Raw genomic sequence first — 16,297 nt, forward strand, 5'->3', positions numbered from 1 at the left:
GCCGCGCCGGCAAGGGGGGCTCCCCCAACGGAGAGTGCCGCCGGGGGGGCGGCGAGGACGGCGGCGGCGGCGGAGGGGCCCCCGACCGCCCCGACCCGGCGGCGCCCTCTTCCCAGCCCAAGGTCTCCTTCTCGTGCGGCGACGGCGACGGCTCTCCGAAGGCGGCCGAGGAAGGGGCGTCCGCGGCGGGACCCCCGTCGGAGGGCGATCCCGGCGGCAGCCAGGCCAGCTTCATGCAGCGCCAGTTCAGCGCCATGCTCCAGCCGGGCGTCAACAAGTTCTCGCTGCGGATGTTCGGCTCGCAGAAGGCCGTCGAGCGGGAGCAGGAGCGGGTCAAGTCCGCCGGAGCCTGGATTATCCACCCCTACAGCGATTTCAGGCGAGTGGGCCTTCTTCCCTTGACCCCTGCTGCCCCCACCCGCCCACCGGGGCCCGGGGGGGGGACTCACCTGTGTGGGGAACTCACCTGGGGGGATTCACCTCGGGGGTGGGAACTACCTGCAGAGAGGCGGAGCAGCCGAGGGTAACTGTCCTTGAGAGGAGGGGGAAGCAACCGGCAGGGATTTCAGACCAGCGCGCGGGGCGGGGGGCGGGGGAGAGATCGGGGGTAACTAACACCTGGGGTGACTCACCTGCGATTCGGAGAAACAGGGAACGGGGGTCTGGGTTACCTTTCCTTGGGGATAACTACCTGCAGTGATTTCAGGCAAGTGGGGGGGATTGGGGTAACTCACTCACCCCTGGGGTAACTCATCTCACGGGGGAACTACCTGCAGAGATTTGGGGCTAGTGGGGGGGAATCTTGGGGGGGGGAAATCTCCTTGGGAGGGCAGGTGGTAATAAACTGCAGTGAATTTCAGGCCATTTGGCTAACTCACCTTGGGGGTGGCTACCTTCAGTGATTTGGGGAAAGAGGCGGTTTGGGGGGTAACACATATTGGGGTATCGGGCAGTTAACTGCCGGCAGCTGTTTTGGGTATGTGGCCGGGGAGACCTAGGGTATCTAAACTTGGGGGAGGGACTAACTTAGGGGGGTAACTGTCTACAGTGATTTCAGGTAGGGGTCTGGGGTGGGGAGGAGACAGGGGCCGTACCTTTGGGGTAAGCGTTTGATACCGGGTAGCGATTCCAGGTAAGGCCAAGGATGCTTCCCCCCCCCCCAAACTTGGGAGGTTGAGATCTCAAGGTAGTTACCTCTAGTTTGTATTGACAGTGAGCCTTAAAGCAATTTTAGGCAAGGTCTGGGATTCTTCCCACCCCCCCCCCCCCGGCAAGGGAGGAAAGAATCCAGGGGTAACTACTTTGTCTAGGGACAGAAAACCCTATATGTACTTGAATATATCTGTCACACAGCAAATTCAGGCCTAGCAAGGGGTTTTTCCCAGTCCCCGTCCCCCCCCCCCCGATTGAGGGAGGAGCAACTCGGGTGTAGCTAACCCAAAGTAACTACATCAATTAGGGATGGAGGGGGATATGCACTAAGCAGTTAGGCCCCCACACGGATTTTTCAAGCGTGGCCAAGGCGTTGTGGAGAAAACTAGGCTGGATCCCACCTGGGCAAGGTCTCCTGGGGGTGGGAGAGAGGAGAGGTAGAAATCCTTGGGGGGCGGGGTAGTGACAGAAGATCACCTTTCCTGCCGGGAGATCCTATTGTGATTTGGGGGAAATCAAAAGCCCAAGGAAGACATGGTAACCCCGGGGTAACTACCTCGGGCTTAGAGATGGGTCAGGGCTGTGTGCCGATCGAACGGTGCAAGGGGATTTCCGACGAGTCAAAATTTAGGCAGTTAAATTGGGTGGAGAATCTTTTTTTGGGGGGGTGCTCCCTCGGAGGCAGCAAAAAAGGAAGTGTGGTTATTTGAGGGCAGCCAACTTGGTGGCAGTAATCTGGGGTAACTACCTCTGGGGAGGGGGGGGTGAGCGGTGGAAAAGATGGCAAGGGGGAAATTCTCCTAAGTGGTGGAGAATGCTGTGTACTGCCAGTCACACACCCCCTGTGGGTGATTTAAAGCAGGGAACGGGAGTCGGGGGGCAGAGCTGGTTGGGTGAGGTTTACTACCCTGGAGGAGTAGCCTAGAAGGGTAAGGCTCAGAAGGGTCGGTGCCATAGGCCGGCCATGACAGCGATTTCCCTCGATCTTTTTGGAGGTGCAGAGCAATGGGGACAGGATCAAACATTCTCCTCTCTCTCTAGTGATTCTGCTTTTTTGGGGGGGGGGTTCAGCCTACAGGATCCAATGTGCGTTGACTTGAGAGCAACCCCCTCTCCCCTACCCTGCGTGGGCAAGTCTGTTTTAGGGTTGCTCCCCTGCAAAGTTAATAATTCAGCTAGATGGAACCCAGTATGATTTGGCCACTGCTTGTGGTCTGTGTGTGTTGGGGGGGGGAAGCCTTTGGCCCTCTGGGAGTCGCTGAGCTACAACTCCCATCAGCGCTCAGCAATGATGTGAGTTGTAGTTCAGCAACATCTTGGGGGTGGGGGGTGGGCAGAGGTTCCCCATATCTGTATTCATAGATGAGGCTAGGCTAGATGGGCCTTGGGGTTCCCTCCCCACTTGATGATTCTAGATTCTTAAACCATCTAGTGGTTTGAGGGGAGGGGACGTTGTTTAGGGTTCAAGGGCAGTACAAGGTGCCTTTCTGTGGGGGTCAGGATCATAGAATCATAGAGTTGGAAGAGACCACAAGGGCCATCCAGTCCAACCCCCTGCCGAGCAGGAAACACCATCAAAGCATTCTTGACATATGCCTGTCAAGCCTCTGCTTAAAGACCTCCAAAGAAGGAGACTCCACCGCACTCCTTGGCAGCAAATTCCACTGCCGAACAGCTCTTACTGTCAGGAAGTTCTTCCTAATGTTTAGGTGGAATCTTCTTTCTTGTAGTTTGAATCCATTGCTCCGTGTCCGCTTCTCTGGAGCAGCAGAAAACAATCTTTCTCCCTCCTCTATATGACATCCTTTCATATATTTGAACATGGCTATCATATCACCCCTTAACCTTCTCTTCTCCAGGCTAAACATACCCAGCTCCCTAAGCTGTTCCTCATAAGGCATCGTTTCCAGGCCTTTGACCATTTTGGTTGCCCTCTTCTGGACACGTTCCAGCTTGTCGGTATCCTCACTGCCTAGTGACTTCGGATAACCTTGGAGGGTCGTTCCCCCCCCCCACACACACACTTCAAAGGTGGTGTGTGTGGAAAGATTAGTGAGATGTTAAAGATTGAAACCCTATAACACCTTTACCTGATTGAGTTCAGCTCCACAGAGCTACGTTCTGTGCAGGACGTGGGATTTGCAATGAAAATGACTTTGCAAAAATCTTGATTTAACTCCAAGAGGCTCGGCTGGGGGGTGGGGTGGGGTGGCGGCTTTGGCAGGTGTGGGGTCACCTCTTAAGCCTCTCTGTGGGAGGCTGGCCTCTAGAGTAGTAAGGTAGGGGTCCTCTGAGGTAGGAGGTGGGTGGAGTCGGCAATCACCTTTCCAGAGTCAGAAAACTCATCCTGCGGTAACAGAGCCTGGGAGCTGTGTCTGGTTATGCCCACCCCCACCCCAAGGTAGCTGGTTCACTTTCTTAAGCCATTAAACCATGAGGTATGCATGCACACGAAAGCTCATACCAAAATAAAAAAAACTTGGTCTTTAAGGTGCTGCTAGGGACCCAGGTGGCGCTGTGGTAAAACCACTGAGCCTAGGGCTTGCTGATCAGAAGGTCGGCGGTTCAAATCCCTGTGACGGGGTGAGCTCCCGTTGCTTGGTCCCAGTTCCTGCCAACCTAGCAGTTCGAAAGCACATCAAAATGCTAGTAGATAAATAGGAACCGCTATAGCGGGAAGGTAAACGGCGTTTCCATGTGCTGCTCTGGTTTGCCAGAAGCGGCTTTGTCATGCTGGCCACATGACCTGGATGCTATACACCGGCTCCCTCGGCCAATAATGCGAGATGAGCGTGCAACCCCAGAGTCGGTCACGACTGGACCTAATGGTCAGGGGTCCCTTGACCTTTACCTTTACCTACCTGTTACATTAAACCATTAAAAGAGGAAAATCAACTTGCCCACCGACCCAATGTCCGATTCCACCTCTGGGATTTGTGGAGGGTCAGTTTGAAGCGCTCCGGCGTTTGGGCAACTATTTAGGGAGGCCCTAAAATGGCAGGTTGGAGGGGGTGTGGAGAGGGGAGGGGAAGCAGCTAGCCACGAGGCTGGGGGGGCACTTGGTGGCCTGAACTGCACAGACTCCTTCAATGTCCTTCAAAATGAGTCGTTTTCTGCTGGCTTGGGAAGAAGCAAGGGTCCCACCTGCTAAATCGAGAGGTGGCTCGCGGCACGCCAAAGCCCTTCCAAGCAGGCGAACAGTTGTAAAGCTGGAAGGGGGACCCTGGAGGGTCATCTAGCCCAACCCCCTCTGGAATCTCAACTAGATCGTCCCTGACAGGTGGGCACGCAGCTTCTGCTTTGAAATCTCCAAGGCAGGAGAGTCCGCCACCTCCCGAGGGAGTCCGTTCCACTGCTCAGGAGCTTTTTCGAGGGCCTCTGACGCCAGAAAACCGCTGCCAAGTCTTAATTGGGTTAAATAGGCAAAGAGTGTTGTTGCCAACAGAGATTTGCTCAGAGCACACCGGCTGAAATTAGCGGGCCACTAATTTCAACCGGTCTGCTCTGAGTTGGGCCTGATATTGGAGACAGCTCCAGTAACACGACCCTGATTTAATTTATTTATTCTATATCTCCCCCCCCCGCTAAAAATCTTGAGGTGGCGTGTGCATGCGTCTCCCCGCTATTTTAATACCTGCAACAACCCTGCGAGGTAGGTTAGGCCTAGAGAAACGGCGAGTGCCCCCCCGCCCCCAAATCAACTTCAGGTGTCTGGTCCCTGTAGGTGTATGCTTGTGGGGAAAAGATCTCTCACCCCTTTCTTAATAGTTTTGAAGTGTTAAGATGAGGTGGGGGGGGGCAATATCTAGGTTTTTGTGTGTAGGTTTTGCTTGCGACCTCCCCTTTTGTTACAGCAACTTCAAGTGGGGGGACGCTATGGGGACGGCCCTGTATCAATAACCTGTGCGTGTTAATCCCCGCCAGATAGGTGGGTTATTATTAGTGTTGTTATTATTTATTATCCTCGTTATTTTGTTGGGTTGTGTGTGGGGGGAGATATGTTAGGGCAGCTACGCGAGTAGAGGGAAAGAGCGACTTCTCCGACTTCCTTCTGCTGTTATGGGAAGTTGGGGTGCCCATCGGGCGATGACTTTGGGGGCACCCCCCCTGTGTCCCCTCTTCAACCAAAGGCTTGGGGGGGGGCAAATGTGCCCCCCTCCCAAGGACCGGCTGGCGGGGATGAGGAAGGAGGGAGACCTTGGAAGTCCAGCTCTCCATCCGATAACAGGGAACCGGCAAGGAGAGTTAGAGTGTGGAGAAATTTCGGGGCTGGGGCTGGGGGGGCTGTTTGAGGAATAATCTGGATTGACACTTTAGTAACACCCAAGGAAGGAAATGTGTGTGGATTTTTTTTGGGGGGGGGACCTTTACCGGGTCTGGGAGGCCGCCGCAAGTCGAATTAGCCAGCAGCAAAAAAACTGTGCGTTTTGTTTTTGTGTTTTTAAAGGCTTGAACTAAGAGAAAAGGTTATTTCTCTCTCTCTCCCCACACCCCACCCCGTCTCCCCGGGACCTATGCGTCTTCCTTCTCCCACCCTCCTGGGTTTTTGGAAAGCGGGTACCCTTCTGCGCCCCCACCCCACCCCCAAATTTGGAGAGAACGGGATGCTGATGCTCGAAAGGGCACCTTGAGACATTCAGAGGGAAGATGCTGGCTGAGATCATGTATTTGGGGGTGGCAGAAAAGAGCTGCTATTTTTTCCCTTCCTGTATCTGCACCACTATAGATATGAGTGTGTAACTAATCTCTCTCTCTCCCCCCCCCGCCCTCCCCAGTTTTCTGGATCTTTGACAATCCCCTCAATTTGGGAAAGGCAGCAGCCCCTTTATAGAATAAGCAGGTTGGGGGGGAGGGGAGAATCCATCTTGAACGAGGATGTTCATTGTCGTCGTCGCCCCCCCCCCCCCGGTATATTTTTCCTGCGTGGTTCCCATCCTTGAGGTTGTGTGTTGTGGGGGGGGGGGAGGGCGTAGGATCATAATATAACCCATCCTTTTGCAAAAACGGCCAGGGGACAGATAGATTTGGGTGGGGAGTGCTCTGTGTGTTTTTTGCAGGGGGGGGGGGTTACATCTAGAGGCATTGCAGGAATGCTGATATTCACCCTCTCATCTCAAACACCCCCCCCTTCATTGCATGCTCTTAAACCGCGAATCCCTGCCAACTACATGTGTCCTTTTTTTTTTTTGGACAGGATTGCAAAAACAAACAAACAAACAAAAATCCAGACATATATTTATGACGCCGATTTCCTCCTAATGCCTGGGCACTGAACTCTCAATTTGCCAGCTTTATCTCCGGTGTTTGGCCCCCATCCCCCACCTTCCCTCACTGCTCGCAGCCCCCTCCCTCCCTTCTCAGGTGTGTTTATAAACTGGATCTGGCGTGCCTTGAATTTTGGGAGGGGGAGGGTGGAGCGTTGCTGCTGCGTTCTGCAGCCGGTGGCGATGTTGTCTGCCTCTGTTGAACGGAGCTGTTCGAGAATGTATGTGCCGGTCTTGGAAATTCAGTTTAGGAGGGTGCTTTTCCGAGTCTCGTGGCAGTACCGTGTAGCAGTTAGAGCAGGTTTCGGCCGGAGATTTTGGACCAGACCCCCCAAGACTAGAGGCTGTGCTACAGACAAGGGAGAGAGAGAGAGAGAGGCAGGGCCACACTCCTTCCCGATCACATGACTCGCTAGGCGATTTTGGGCTGCCCAGCCTGGCCTACCTTGAAGGACTGTTGTAGGGATAAAAAGTACCCAGGTTCCCATGGAATTGTTTTCTTTCAAGGTAGGGCAAGGTTAGTGATTCTTTTAAAAGGTCCCCTTTTGTTGCATCTGATTCCTGATGCGAGGGGAACCAGCGGCTCATTCTCGAAAAACTGGGTGCAAAAGCACTCTGTGCATGCACAGGGAAAGTTTAGTTTGATTTCATTTAATTCCCTTCGTTTTCTCTTCCGCTTTTCTTCCGCCCCGGAGCTCAATGGAGGCGGCCAGTCTCCCATCCAGGCCCTAACCAGGCCTGGCCCTGCTTATCTTCCACAAAGTGGTGCCATACACACACACACACACACACACACACACACACACACACACACACACACACACCTCGACCATGGCACTGGGAGCACATTGATGCCAGCAAGAGATTGAAACAGCGTGACTTTGCCCAGGCAGAGAGCTTCCAGGTTTAAGCCTTAGTTCACCGGCAGGGAACCTCAGGCCTGGGAGCTGAATGTGGCCCTCCACACTTTGGCACCTGGCCCTCGAGAACTCTCCCAAAGTCACACCCCTCCCTGGTGCTGCTTCACATCCTCGTGTGTGGGTGGGGTGTGTCCTCAACCTCTGCCTCTCGCTTGCCGTGGCCTCCCCCCCCCAAGGGCTGCCTCCCTTTCTGGGCAGCGTCCCGGGGGCCGCATGCCAGCAGTGGTGGGTGGGGCCAGGTGAAGCAACAGATGCTGAAACTACCTTTACCTGGTAAACATCAGAGTTCAAGGGCAACATCCCAGACTGGTGCAAAGACTCAAGGAGGTTGTGAGGAAGGCATGGCCTAGGGGAGGGGCGTGGTCTAGGGGAGAGTCACAAGGGCCGGGTGAAGGTACAGAGGGCCACATTCAAAACTGTCCCGGAGTTTGCAACTCCCTGTTTTTGAAATCCATGTCTGTCAAAAGTTAGAATCGGAAACTTTGATCAGATGCTGCAATAAACATTAGGGGGTTTTTTTTGGTAGAGATTTTCGGTTTTGATTTTACGATGGATATAAAACAGGGAGAACAGCTATAGCAGGCTTCCTCAACCTCACCCCTCCAGATGTTTTGAGACTACAACTCCCATCATCCCTGGCCACTGGTCCTGCTAGCTAGGGATCATGGGAGTTGTAGGCCAAAAACATCTGGAGGGCCGATGTTGAGGAAGCCTGAGCTATAGCAACAGATGAAAATTAAAGGATTAGTAACAGTGATGGCCTTGGGTCTTGTAGTGGATGACAACCTATGTTTTGGATTTGTGTGTGTGACTTTACTAATCCTCCCCCAGCGCTCTGTTTTGGCAGGTGCTTTTGCAAACCACAGGACTGGGGGTGGCGCTGTGGGTTAAACCAGTGTTTCCCAACCAGTGTGCCTCCAGATGTTTTGGGACTACAACTCCCATCATCCCTAGCTAGCAAGACCAGTGGTCAGGAATGATGGGAGTTGTAGTCCCAAAACATCTGGAGGCACATTGGTTGGGAAACACTGGGTTAAACCACAGAGCCTAGGGCTTGCCGATCAGAAGGTTGGCGGTTTGAATCCCCACGACGGGGTAAGCTCCCGTTGCTCGGTCCCTGCTCCTGCCCACCTAGCGGTTCGAAAGCACGTCAAAGTGCAAGTAGATAAATAGGTACCACTCCAGCGGGAAGGTAAACGGCGTTTCCGTGCGCTGCTTTGGTTTGCCAGAAGCGGCTTAGTCATGCGTTCCACATGACCCGGAAGCTGTACGCCGGCTCCCTCGGCCAGTAAAGCGAGATGAGCGCCGCAACCCCAGAGTCGTCCGCGACTGGACCTAATGGTCAGGGGTCCCTTTACCTTGCAAACCGTAGCTGGACATCTCAAGAGCACCGTTTCCAAGAGGTCCTGCCTTTCTCCCTTGGGGGGGATTCTCCAAATTTTGTAGCCCTACTTTACAGGACTGTTGTGAGACTCTTCCGGACTGTGTCTGCATGCCGCTGGGAGAGGGTTGGAAAATTCTGTACGGTTGCAAAGAATTATGACTATTACCCTGGATTCATGAAGCATTGATATCTGGCTCCCTGCCCAACCCTTTTTGAAATCTGATCAACGTAATGGAATCTGCTCTTAAGATGCAGATGGCTTAATTTTTTTATATAAAAAAACACACATCTGTCTCTGTGCAAATTGAAACCGACCAATGAGCTGGCCTCTTTCTTGCACCGTCTCAGGAAGCACCATAATTATTCACGCATCAACAGTGGGGGGGGGGAGGGAAGGGAATGCCAGCCTCCGACATCTGATAAAATGTTTAAATATTATTTAAAAATACTGACTTATTAGGAAGCAGCCCGGATAAGAGGTTGTAGCTTCTTAGAAGCCGTAAATCCAATGGAAAGAGGTGGGTGTTTTATGTCTTATTGCAGATTGCTGCGTCAATTTTAAGGGAAGACCTAAAGAGGAAAGTCTGGGGTTTGCATTTGATTTAAAGAGTCGGCAGTATAGGTAAAGATGGACATAATTTCTTCAGAGCCTTAGAGGCTCTAAAGCAGAAGGCAAAGGAATGTGGCCCCTCAGAACTTTCTGATGTGGCCCTTCAGTCTCCCCCCCATGCCAAACCCTCTTCCAAGCTCCACCCCTCACCACTCCTGATTTGTAGCCCTCCCTGTGAGCAAAACTCCCAGGGTTTATCAATCAGTCAGTCAGTCAGTCAATCAATCAATCAATCAATCAATCAATGTTCATTACAGCAAACAGCTAGCATACTCAAGTCAGAATTTCTGCATTTTTAGACTTTTTTATAGTTTAGATAAAAGGGGAAGCATGATAGAAGTTTATCAAAATGATAAACTTGAACGTGTCCAGAAGAGGGCAACGAAAATGGTCAAAGGCCTGGAAACAATGCCTTATGAGGAATGGCTTAGGGAGCTGGGTATGTTTAGCCTGGAGAAGAGAAGGTTAAGGGGTGATATGATAGCCATGTTCAAATATATGAAAGGATGTCATATGGAGGAGGGAGAAAGATTGTTTTCTGCTGCTCCAGAGAAGCGGACACGGAGCAATTGATTCAAACTACAAGAAAGAAGATTCCACCTAAACATTAGGAAGAACTTCCTGACAGTAAGAGCTGTTCGGCAGTGGAATTTGCTACCAAGGAGTGTGGTGGAGTCTCCTTCTTTGGAGGTCTTTAAGCAGAGGCTTGACAGGCATATGTCAGGAATGCTTTGATGGTGTTTCCTGCTCGGCAGGGGGTTGGACTGGATGGCCCTTGTGGTCTCTTCCAACTCTAGGATTCTATGATTCTATGATCCATGGCCCACAGAAAGTAGATAGAGAAAAGTTTTTCTCTTTCATAACACTAAAACTTGGGGAACTCCAATGAAGCTGAATGTTGTGAGATCCAGGATGAGTAAAAGAATGCACTTCTTCGCTACGCAGTGCTTAGCAGGGTGACGGCTTTGAAAGAGGATTAGGCAATTTCACAAGGCTATTGATGTCTGTGCTCTGCCTCCACAAGTTGCTTGGGGGTTTCTCTTTGGGGGTCCCTGGTTGGCCACTGTGAGAGCAGACAGCTGGGTGGTCCCGATCCGGTTGGGCTGTCTTTAATATAAAGAAAGAATATTCCTGTTATTTGATTGCCAAGTATAGTTCAGGATTTTCCAGGCTTGTGATGAGGGTTGTTTTTAAAACAACAATTCTATTGCATATGTATAATAAAGGAGTGCCAAATCATATAAAAATTGTATGGAGGTTCTAGTCCTTGCCAAAATGTCAAATTACCGTATATGTAATTTTCTGTTTTAGCTATATTAGGCAAGCGTCCAGCTTTTGAGCTGTTTCCCAATTCGTTGCAACTGCTTCTTTAGCTGCCAAGATAATATAAAAGGCCAAGATAATAGAAGGCCAATTCTTTTGAATTGTACGACCTTGGAAGTCGAACGGAATCAGTTTCCCTGAAGTCCGTTCGATTTCCCAAACGTCCGGAAGCCAAAGCGCGGCTTCTTATTGGCTGCAGGAAGCTCCTGCAGCTAATCGGAAGCCGTAGAAGCCCCATTGGATGTCCGGCTTCCAAAAATAGTTCGCAAATGGGAACAGTCACTTCCAGGTTTGCGGCATTTGGGAGCCAAAACTAAGCTGTTCAAAAACCAAGGTACGACTGTATGTCTAAATTCTTGTTTATTGTTACTTAATATTTCTAGCCTTCCTTCCCCTAAGGGACTCAGGAACGGCGAATGTGTGCCCTGCCCCAGTTTTATCCGCACACAGCAACCCTGCGAGGTTGGCCAGGAAGGAAAGGGGCAGGCTAAGAAAGGACAGCTGAGCTGGAGCTCACGCCGGTTGCTTGAGTTTCCTGGCTGGCTCTCATCTCCCCGAAAGCCACAGGGATGGAGGAAGCAGCGAGGCAGGCAGGAACTCTGAAGATGATGATGCAGTGCTTAGTTGCATGCAAAGCTTTCCGGAGGACGGGGGGAGAAAGTGCTTGGAAGCACCTGTGGCAGGGCTGCAGCAACAGCTTCTGAAAGAGCTCTCAGTCCTTGTTGCTCCAGTGCTGAAGCAACAGCTCCCTTATAGCTCCAGGCTCTGCGCTGGCTGTTACCCTGCCTGCCTGCGAACTGCCTCACCAGAGCGGTCCAGGCTCTGGTTATCTCCCGCGTGGACTGCTGCAATGCGCTCTCCGGGGGGCCCCTTTGAAGTTGATTCGGAAACTGCAACTAACCCCGGTATGTTTCTGAGCACAATTCAAAGTGTTGGTGCTGACCGTGAAAGCCCTAAACGGCCTTGTCCCAGTATACCTGAAGCAGCTTCTCCACCCCCATCGTTCTGCCTGGACACTGAGGTCCAGCTCCGAGGGTCTTCTGGCAGTTCCCTCCCTGCGAGAAGTGAGTGAAGCTACCAGGAACCAGGCAGAGGGCCTTCTCGGTGGTGGCACCCATCCTGTGGAACGCCCTCTTGTCAGATGTCAAGGAAATAAACCATTGACTTTGCAAAGACATCTGAAAGCAGCCCTGTATCAGGAAGTTTTTCATGTTTGATTATGTTTTTATATGTGTTGGGAGCTGCCTAGAGTGGCTGGGGAAACCCCGTCAGATGACCGGGGTACAAATAAAATCATCATCATCATCATCCTCATGCTCATGCTTTAGGCTTCCTGGGGAATCATGCAGAGTAATGTAGATCAAGCAGTTGACATAATGAGGTGTCAAAACCATCCTCGAAGCTCCTCCCAGAGTTGCAACGGTCATTGTTATGGGCCTGACTTCCTATTTGAAAGGAGTGAAGCTTGGAGCGGCAACTCATACAGAGAGACAACGGGGAGTCTCCTCTGGGAGCAGGCAGTTCTGTTTTTCCTCTGCTTGCCAGAGAAGGTGGAACGCCCTGGTTTTCCCAGGGTCCCCAAAGGTAGTTAGGTCAGAGCAGTGGATCATACAGAGGCCGGCATCACCCTCTGCAGTTGTGTCATCCCACTAGATCTCCACGTAGAGAGGGATCGGGTGGTCCAGCACAGACCCAGCAGAATTGCTCCACCCACAGAAGGAGGCAGTAGGACAGGAGGCAGAGCTAGCGAGCGGATCATGCAGAGAGGCGGCAGGCAACCTCTCTTCTGTGGGCAGAGACGTTGGACTCAAACCTTGATTTGATTTAATCATTTCACGCCACAACCTTAGCTTCTATCCACCACCCAACCCCCGTGAAATATGACCCCCTTCCCTGTTGTTGAAATGTTAGGAGGATTTATCGATTTAATGTTTTTTATGAATTTGCATGGTTTATTAATTGAGGCGGTGTTGCAGTTGTCCTGCCGTCATTCTTCCTTAGGTGTTGAGCTGAGATGCTTCCGGAGCATTGCTATGGGCAGTCAGGGATTCGCTTCAAGGAAAGCGCATCATTAATTCAGACTTGCTAAAGTTAATGGGGATCTCTGGGTCCATTCATTTCAATGGGTAGAGCTTAGTTGGGCCCAGCCCTGCCATGGGGTACTTTGTCATGCAGCATTAGCATATGGGAACATAAGAGAACACAGTGTCAACTGGATCAGTCTAGCGGTTGGCCACTTTGGGAAGCTTGCAGGAAAAAGCATCTCTCCCTCCTTGCCTATTCAGAGATATGCCTTCTCCCGGCAGTGGAGGTTGTTGTTGTTTAGTTGTGTCCGACTCTTCGTGACCCCCTGGACCAGAGCACGCCAGGCACTCCTGTCTTCCACTGCCTCCTGCAGTTTGGTTAGACTCATGTTGGTAGCTTCGAGAACACTGTCCAACCATCTCGTCCTCTGTCGTCCCCTTCTCCTTGTGCCCTCCATCTTTCCCAACATCAGGGTCTTTGCCAGGGAGTCTTCTCTTCTCATGAGGTGGCCAAAGTCTTGGAGCCTCAGCTTCAGGATCTGTCCTTCCAGTGAGCACTCAGGGCTGATTTCCTTCAGAATGGATAGGTTTGATCTTCTTGCAGTCCATGGGACTCTCAAGAGTCTCCTCCAGCACCATAATTCAAAAGCATCAATTCTTCGGCGATCAGCCTTCTTGATGGTCCAGCTCTCACTTCCATACATCTCCATCTGTTATATAACCATAATTACCATAAATAATTCCACATTACAAGTGTCATTACATCTCTGCCAAAGATTTTAACTGTTTACAGTGGTCTTTTAAATAAATTACAATTTTTACTCCAGTCTTTTGAAAAAACTTGATCTTCTGGTTTCTGATCTTCCCTGTCAACTTCGTCATCTCCACATACTCCATCAGTTTAATCTGCCATTTTTCTTTTTTTGTTACTTCCCCTTCCTTCCATCTCTGGGCTACCGGTAGTAGCATTCTCGCTGCCGTCGTTGCGTACATGAAAAGTCTTTTGTCTTCTCTTGGTAACTCTTCACCTGTTATACCTAGTAAAAAGGTTTTTCTGGTTTTTTTTAACAAATGTATTTTTAAACATTTTCTTTAGTTCATTATATATCATTTCCCAGAAAGCCTTTACCAATGTACATGTCCACCACATATGGTAAAAAGTACCCTCCTTCTTTACATTTCCAACACAATGGTTTTGTACATTTTAGCAATTTTACTCAGTGTTAGATACCAGATATTCTGACATCATCAGGCCCAACAACAACAGCAACAACAACAACAACAACAACATTTCATTTATACCCTGTCCATTTGGCTGGGTTGCCCAAGCCACTCCGTGCGGCTTCGAAGACACAAAACATAATAAAATGTCAAACATCAATAGTAACAGTCCGATCCAATACAAAAATTACAATAACTTTAAAATAAACAGCTTATGTCAAGCAAAGCAACATTCAACAATCCACCAGAATCTAGTAGTAAACAGTAAAATTAAACACCGGCAAATAGCAATTAAACAGTTCGACCACAATAAAGAATTACCAGTCTATAATCAATAAAAGGAACGGCAAACCACAATGCATAAAATGCCACAAAACATACAAAACCACCTAAATAAACAGCTGTGAGGAACAAAGAAGCACAACTTATAAAACTATTTTTTTAAAAAAAATATATCCCTGAACTCTTCTCTTCCCTGCTGCTGTTCTCAAAGTCACAGGTCCAAATGCCATTGCCTTATGAAAAACAGAAAACCTCTTTCCCTTCCCCTGTTGTGATTACATACTTCCTGGAGTTTTGTTAATATGCCTGTGCCTTTTTTTGAACGGAGAATAATCGCTTGCCCTTTTATCAAACGGTTGGGTTTTTAACAGCAACGGGAAAACGTGGCGCGAGAGCACCTTGCCTCCTCCGCTCTTAGTAGCGCCATGATAACCTTCTGATAAAGAGGTTCCCAGCATTATCCTTGTCAGAAACCGATAGGGGATTAGTTTTGAAGCAGCCAGGGATGTGACGGATGGGCACAGGAGGGGAAAAATCATTCACCATAGTGAAGAAATTATATCAAGATCAGGGCCGGATTTAGGTTGGATGAGGCCCTCAGCTACTGAAGGTAATGGGGCCCTTGATATGTCCAGCTGTCCTTTGTCAACAACAAATTGTCGCTGTTTTTTTGTGTTGAATATATGCTAGATGGTCGTTTATGGACCTCATAGGTATCTCAAGCCATTTGCAGATGCAGAATGTAGGCACCCTATATATAGAAAGGAGCAAACCAGTGCTATTTTAGGGAGCAGGCTAGCAGGCGGGGCCCATGACTTACATCATAGGAGCCGACACAACACAAAACACTGTTGCTGTATGTAGGTTTTATTTGTTTTTTATCTTACGTTTTGGAAATGTACATCTAGGTGTGTTTTTTTTCTTTTGAATTTTTTGGGGGCTCGCAAGAGAGTGGGGCCCTAAACTATAGCTTTTTTGTAAAGGTAAAGGTAAAGGGACCCCTGACCGTTAGGTCCAGTTGTGGACGACTCTGGGATTGCGGCACTCATCTCGCGTTATTGGCCGAGGGAGACGGTTCATGTGACCAGCATGACTAAGCCGCTTCTGGCGAACCAGAGCAGCGCACAGAAATGCTGTTTACCTTCCTGCTGTAGCGGTGCCTATTTATCTACTTGCACTTTGGCATGCTTTCGAACGGCTAGGTGGGGAGGAGCAGGGACCGAGCAACGGGAGCTCACCCCGTCACGGGGATTTGAACTGCCGACCTTCCGATCGGCAAGCCCAAGAGGCTCTGTGGTTTCCAGCACTGATCAAGGTTGCGGTGCTAGGAGGGTGAGCTTTTATGGCCTTTTATAATCCCTGCATCTGTGTTGGGAGTCCCACACACACCTTGTCAAGAAAGATCACCTAAGAAGCATTCTTCAGCGTAGGCAGGGAAGTGCAGATCAGCCCATGTTTTGGTTTTTTTTGCCATGGGGCAATATATATAAAGCTCACATATATAAGCTAATCACCAAATGGTGCATGAAACCTGGGTTGCAGTCACTGCAATGGAATGTCTAGGTTTCACCCCCCCAATGGGGTTTTATTATTATTACTGTCCCTCCCACCCCCATCCGCAAAATAGTTGAAAACGGGGAGCTAGTTTGGGACATTGCAACGGAGCAGTTATCAGCTGAGTCCCAGCCATCAGAAATCCTTATTGCTCAGGGTGTTGTCCATGGTGCTGAAAACAAACTTCCGACACTGGTACTTTGGTTCTCAAGCGCCTTGGTACTCAAAACAACTTGGAACCCAAACACTGCAAGCCCAGAAGTAGGTGTTCTGGTCTGCCAAGGTTTTCCGGAAGTCGAACGTGCTCCGTTTTGAGTGTTATGCTTCCATTTGTGTTACGCTGGGGTCTGTCTGTTTCTGCTATTTATTTTGCGTTTTGTTTTTGTGGCTCTTTATTGTTTTTGTGACTGTGTGGAACCCCGTCCAGCCACTGGTTTTCATTTTATGGATCAGTGGTCTCGTTAGATAGCAACATCCATGTGAAATCGCTGTTTTAGGGGTTGTTTTTAAAAGTCTGGAATGGATTGATCTGTTCTGCATGACTTTCCATGGGAAAGCGCGCC

The 16,297-nt window shown here is 50.2% G+C and overlaps 1 protein-coding gene across 1 annotated transcript in view; it reads left to right on the top strand.

Moving 5' to 3' along the window:
• Positions 1–218: 218 nt before the first annotated feature.
• The window catches only part of HCN2 (hyperpolarization activated cyclic nucleotide gated potassium and sodium channel 2), a 54,168-nt gene continuing 38,089 nt past the window's right edge, over positions 219–16,297 (top strand). Inside the window, exon 1 of the mRNA XM_060275228.1 lies at positions 219–379. Within this exon, the coding sequence (XP_060131211.1) occupies positions 234–379 (146 nt within the window). The 5' untranslated portion in view covers positions 219–233. The remainder of the gene's footprint in view (positions 380–16,297) is intronic.

Source organism: Zootoca vivipara, chromosome 6 (genome assembly GCF_963506605.1).
Source record: "Zootoca vivipara chromosome 6, rZooViv1.1, whole genome shotgun sequence".
NCBI lineage: Eukaryota > Metazoa > Chordata > Lepidosauria > Squamata > Lacertidae > Zootoca > Zootoca vivipara.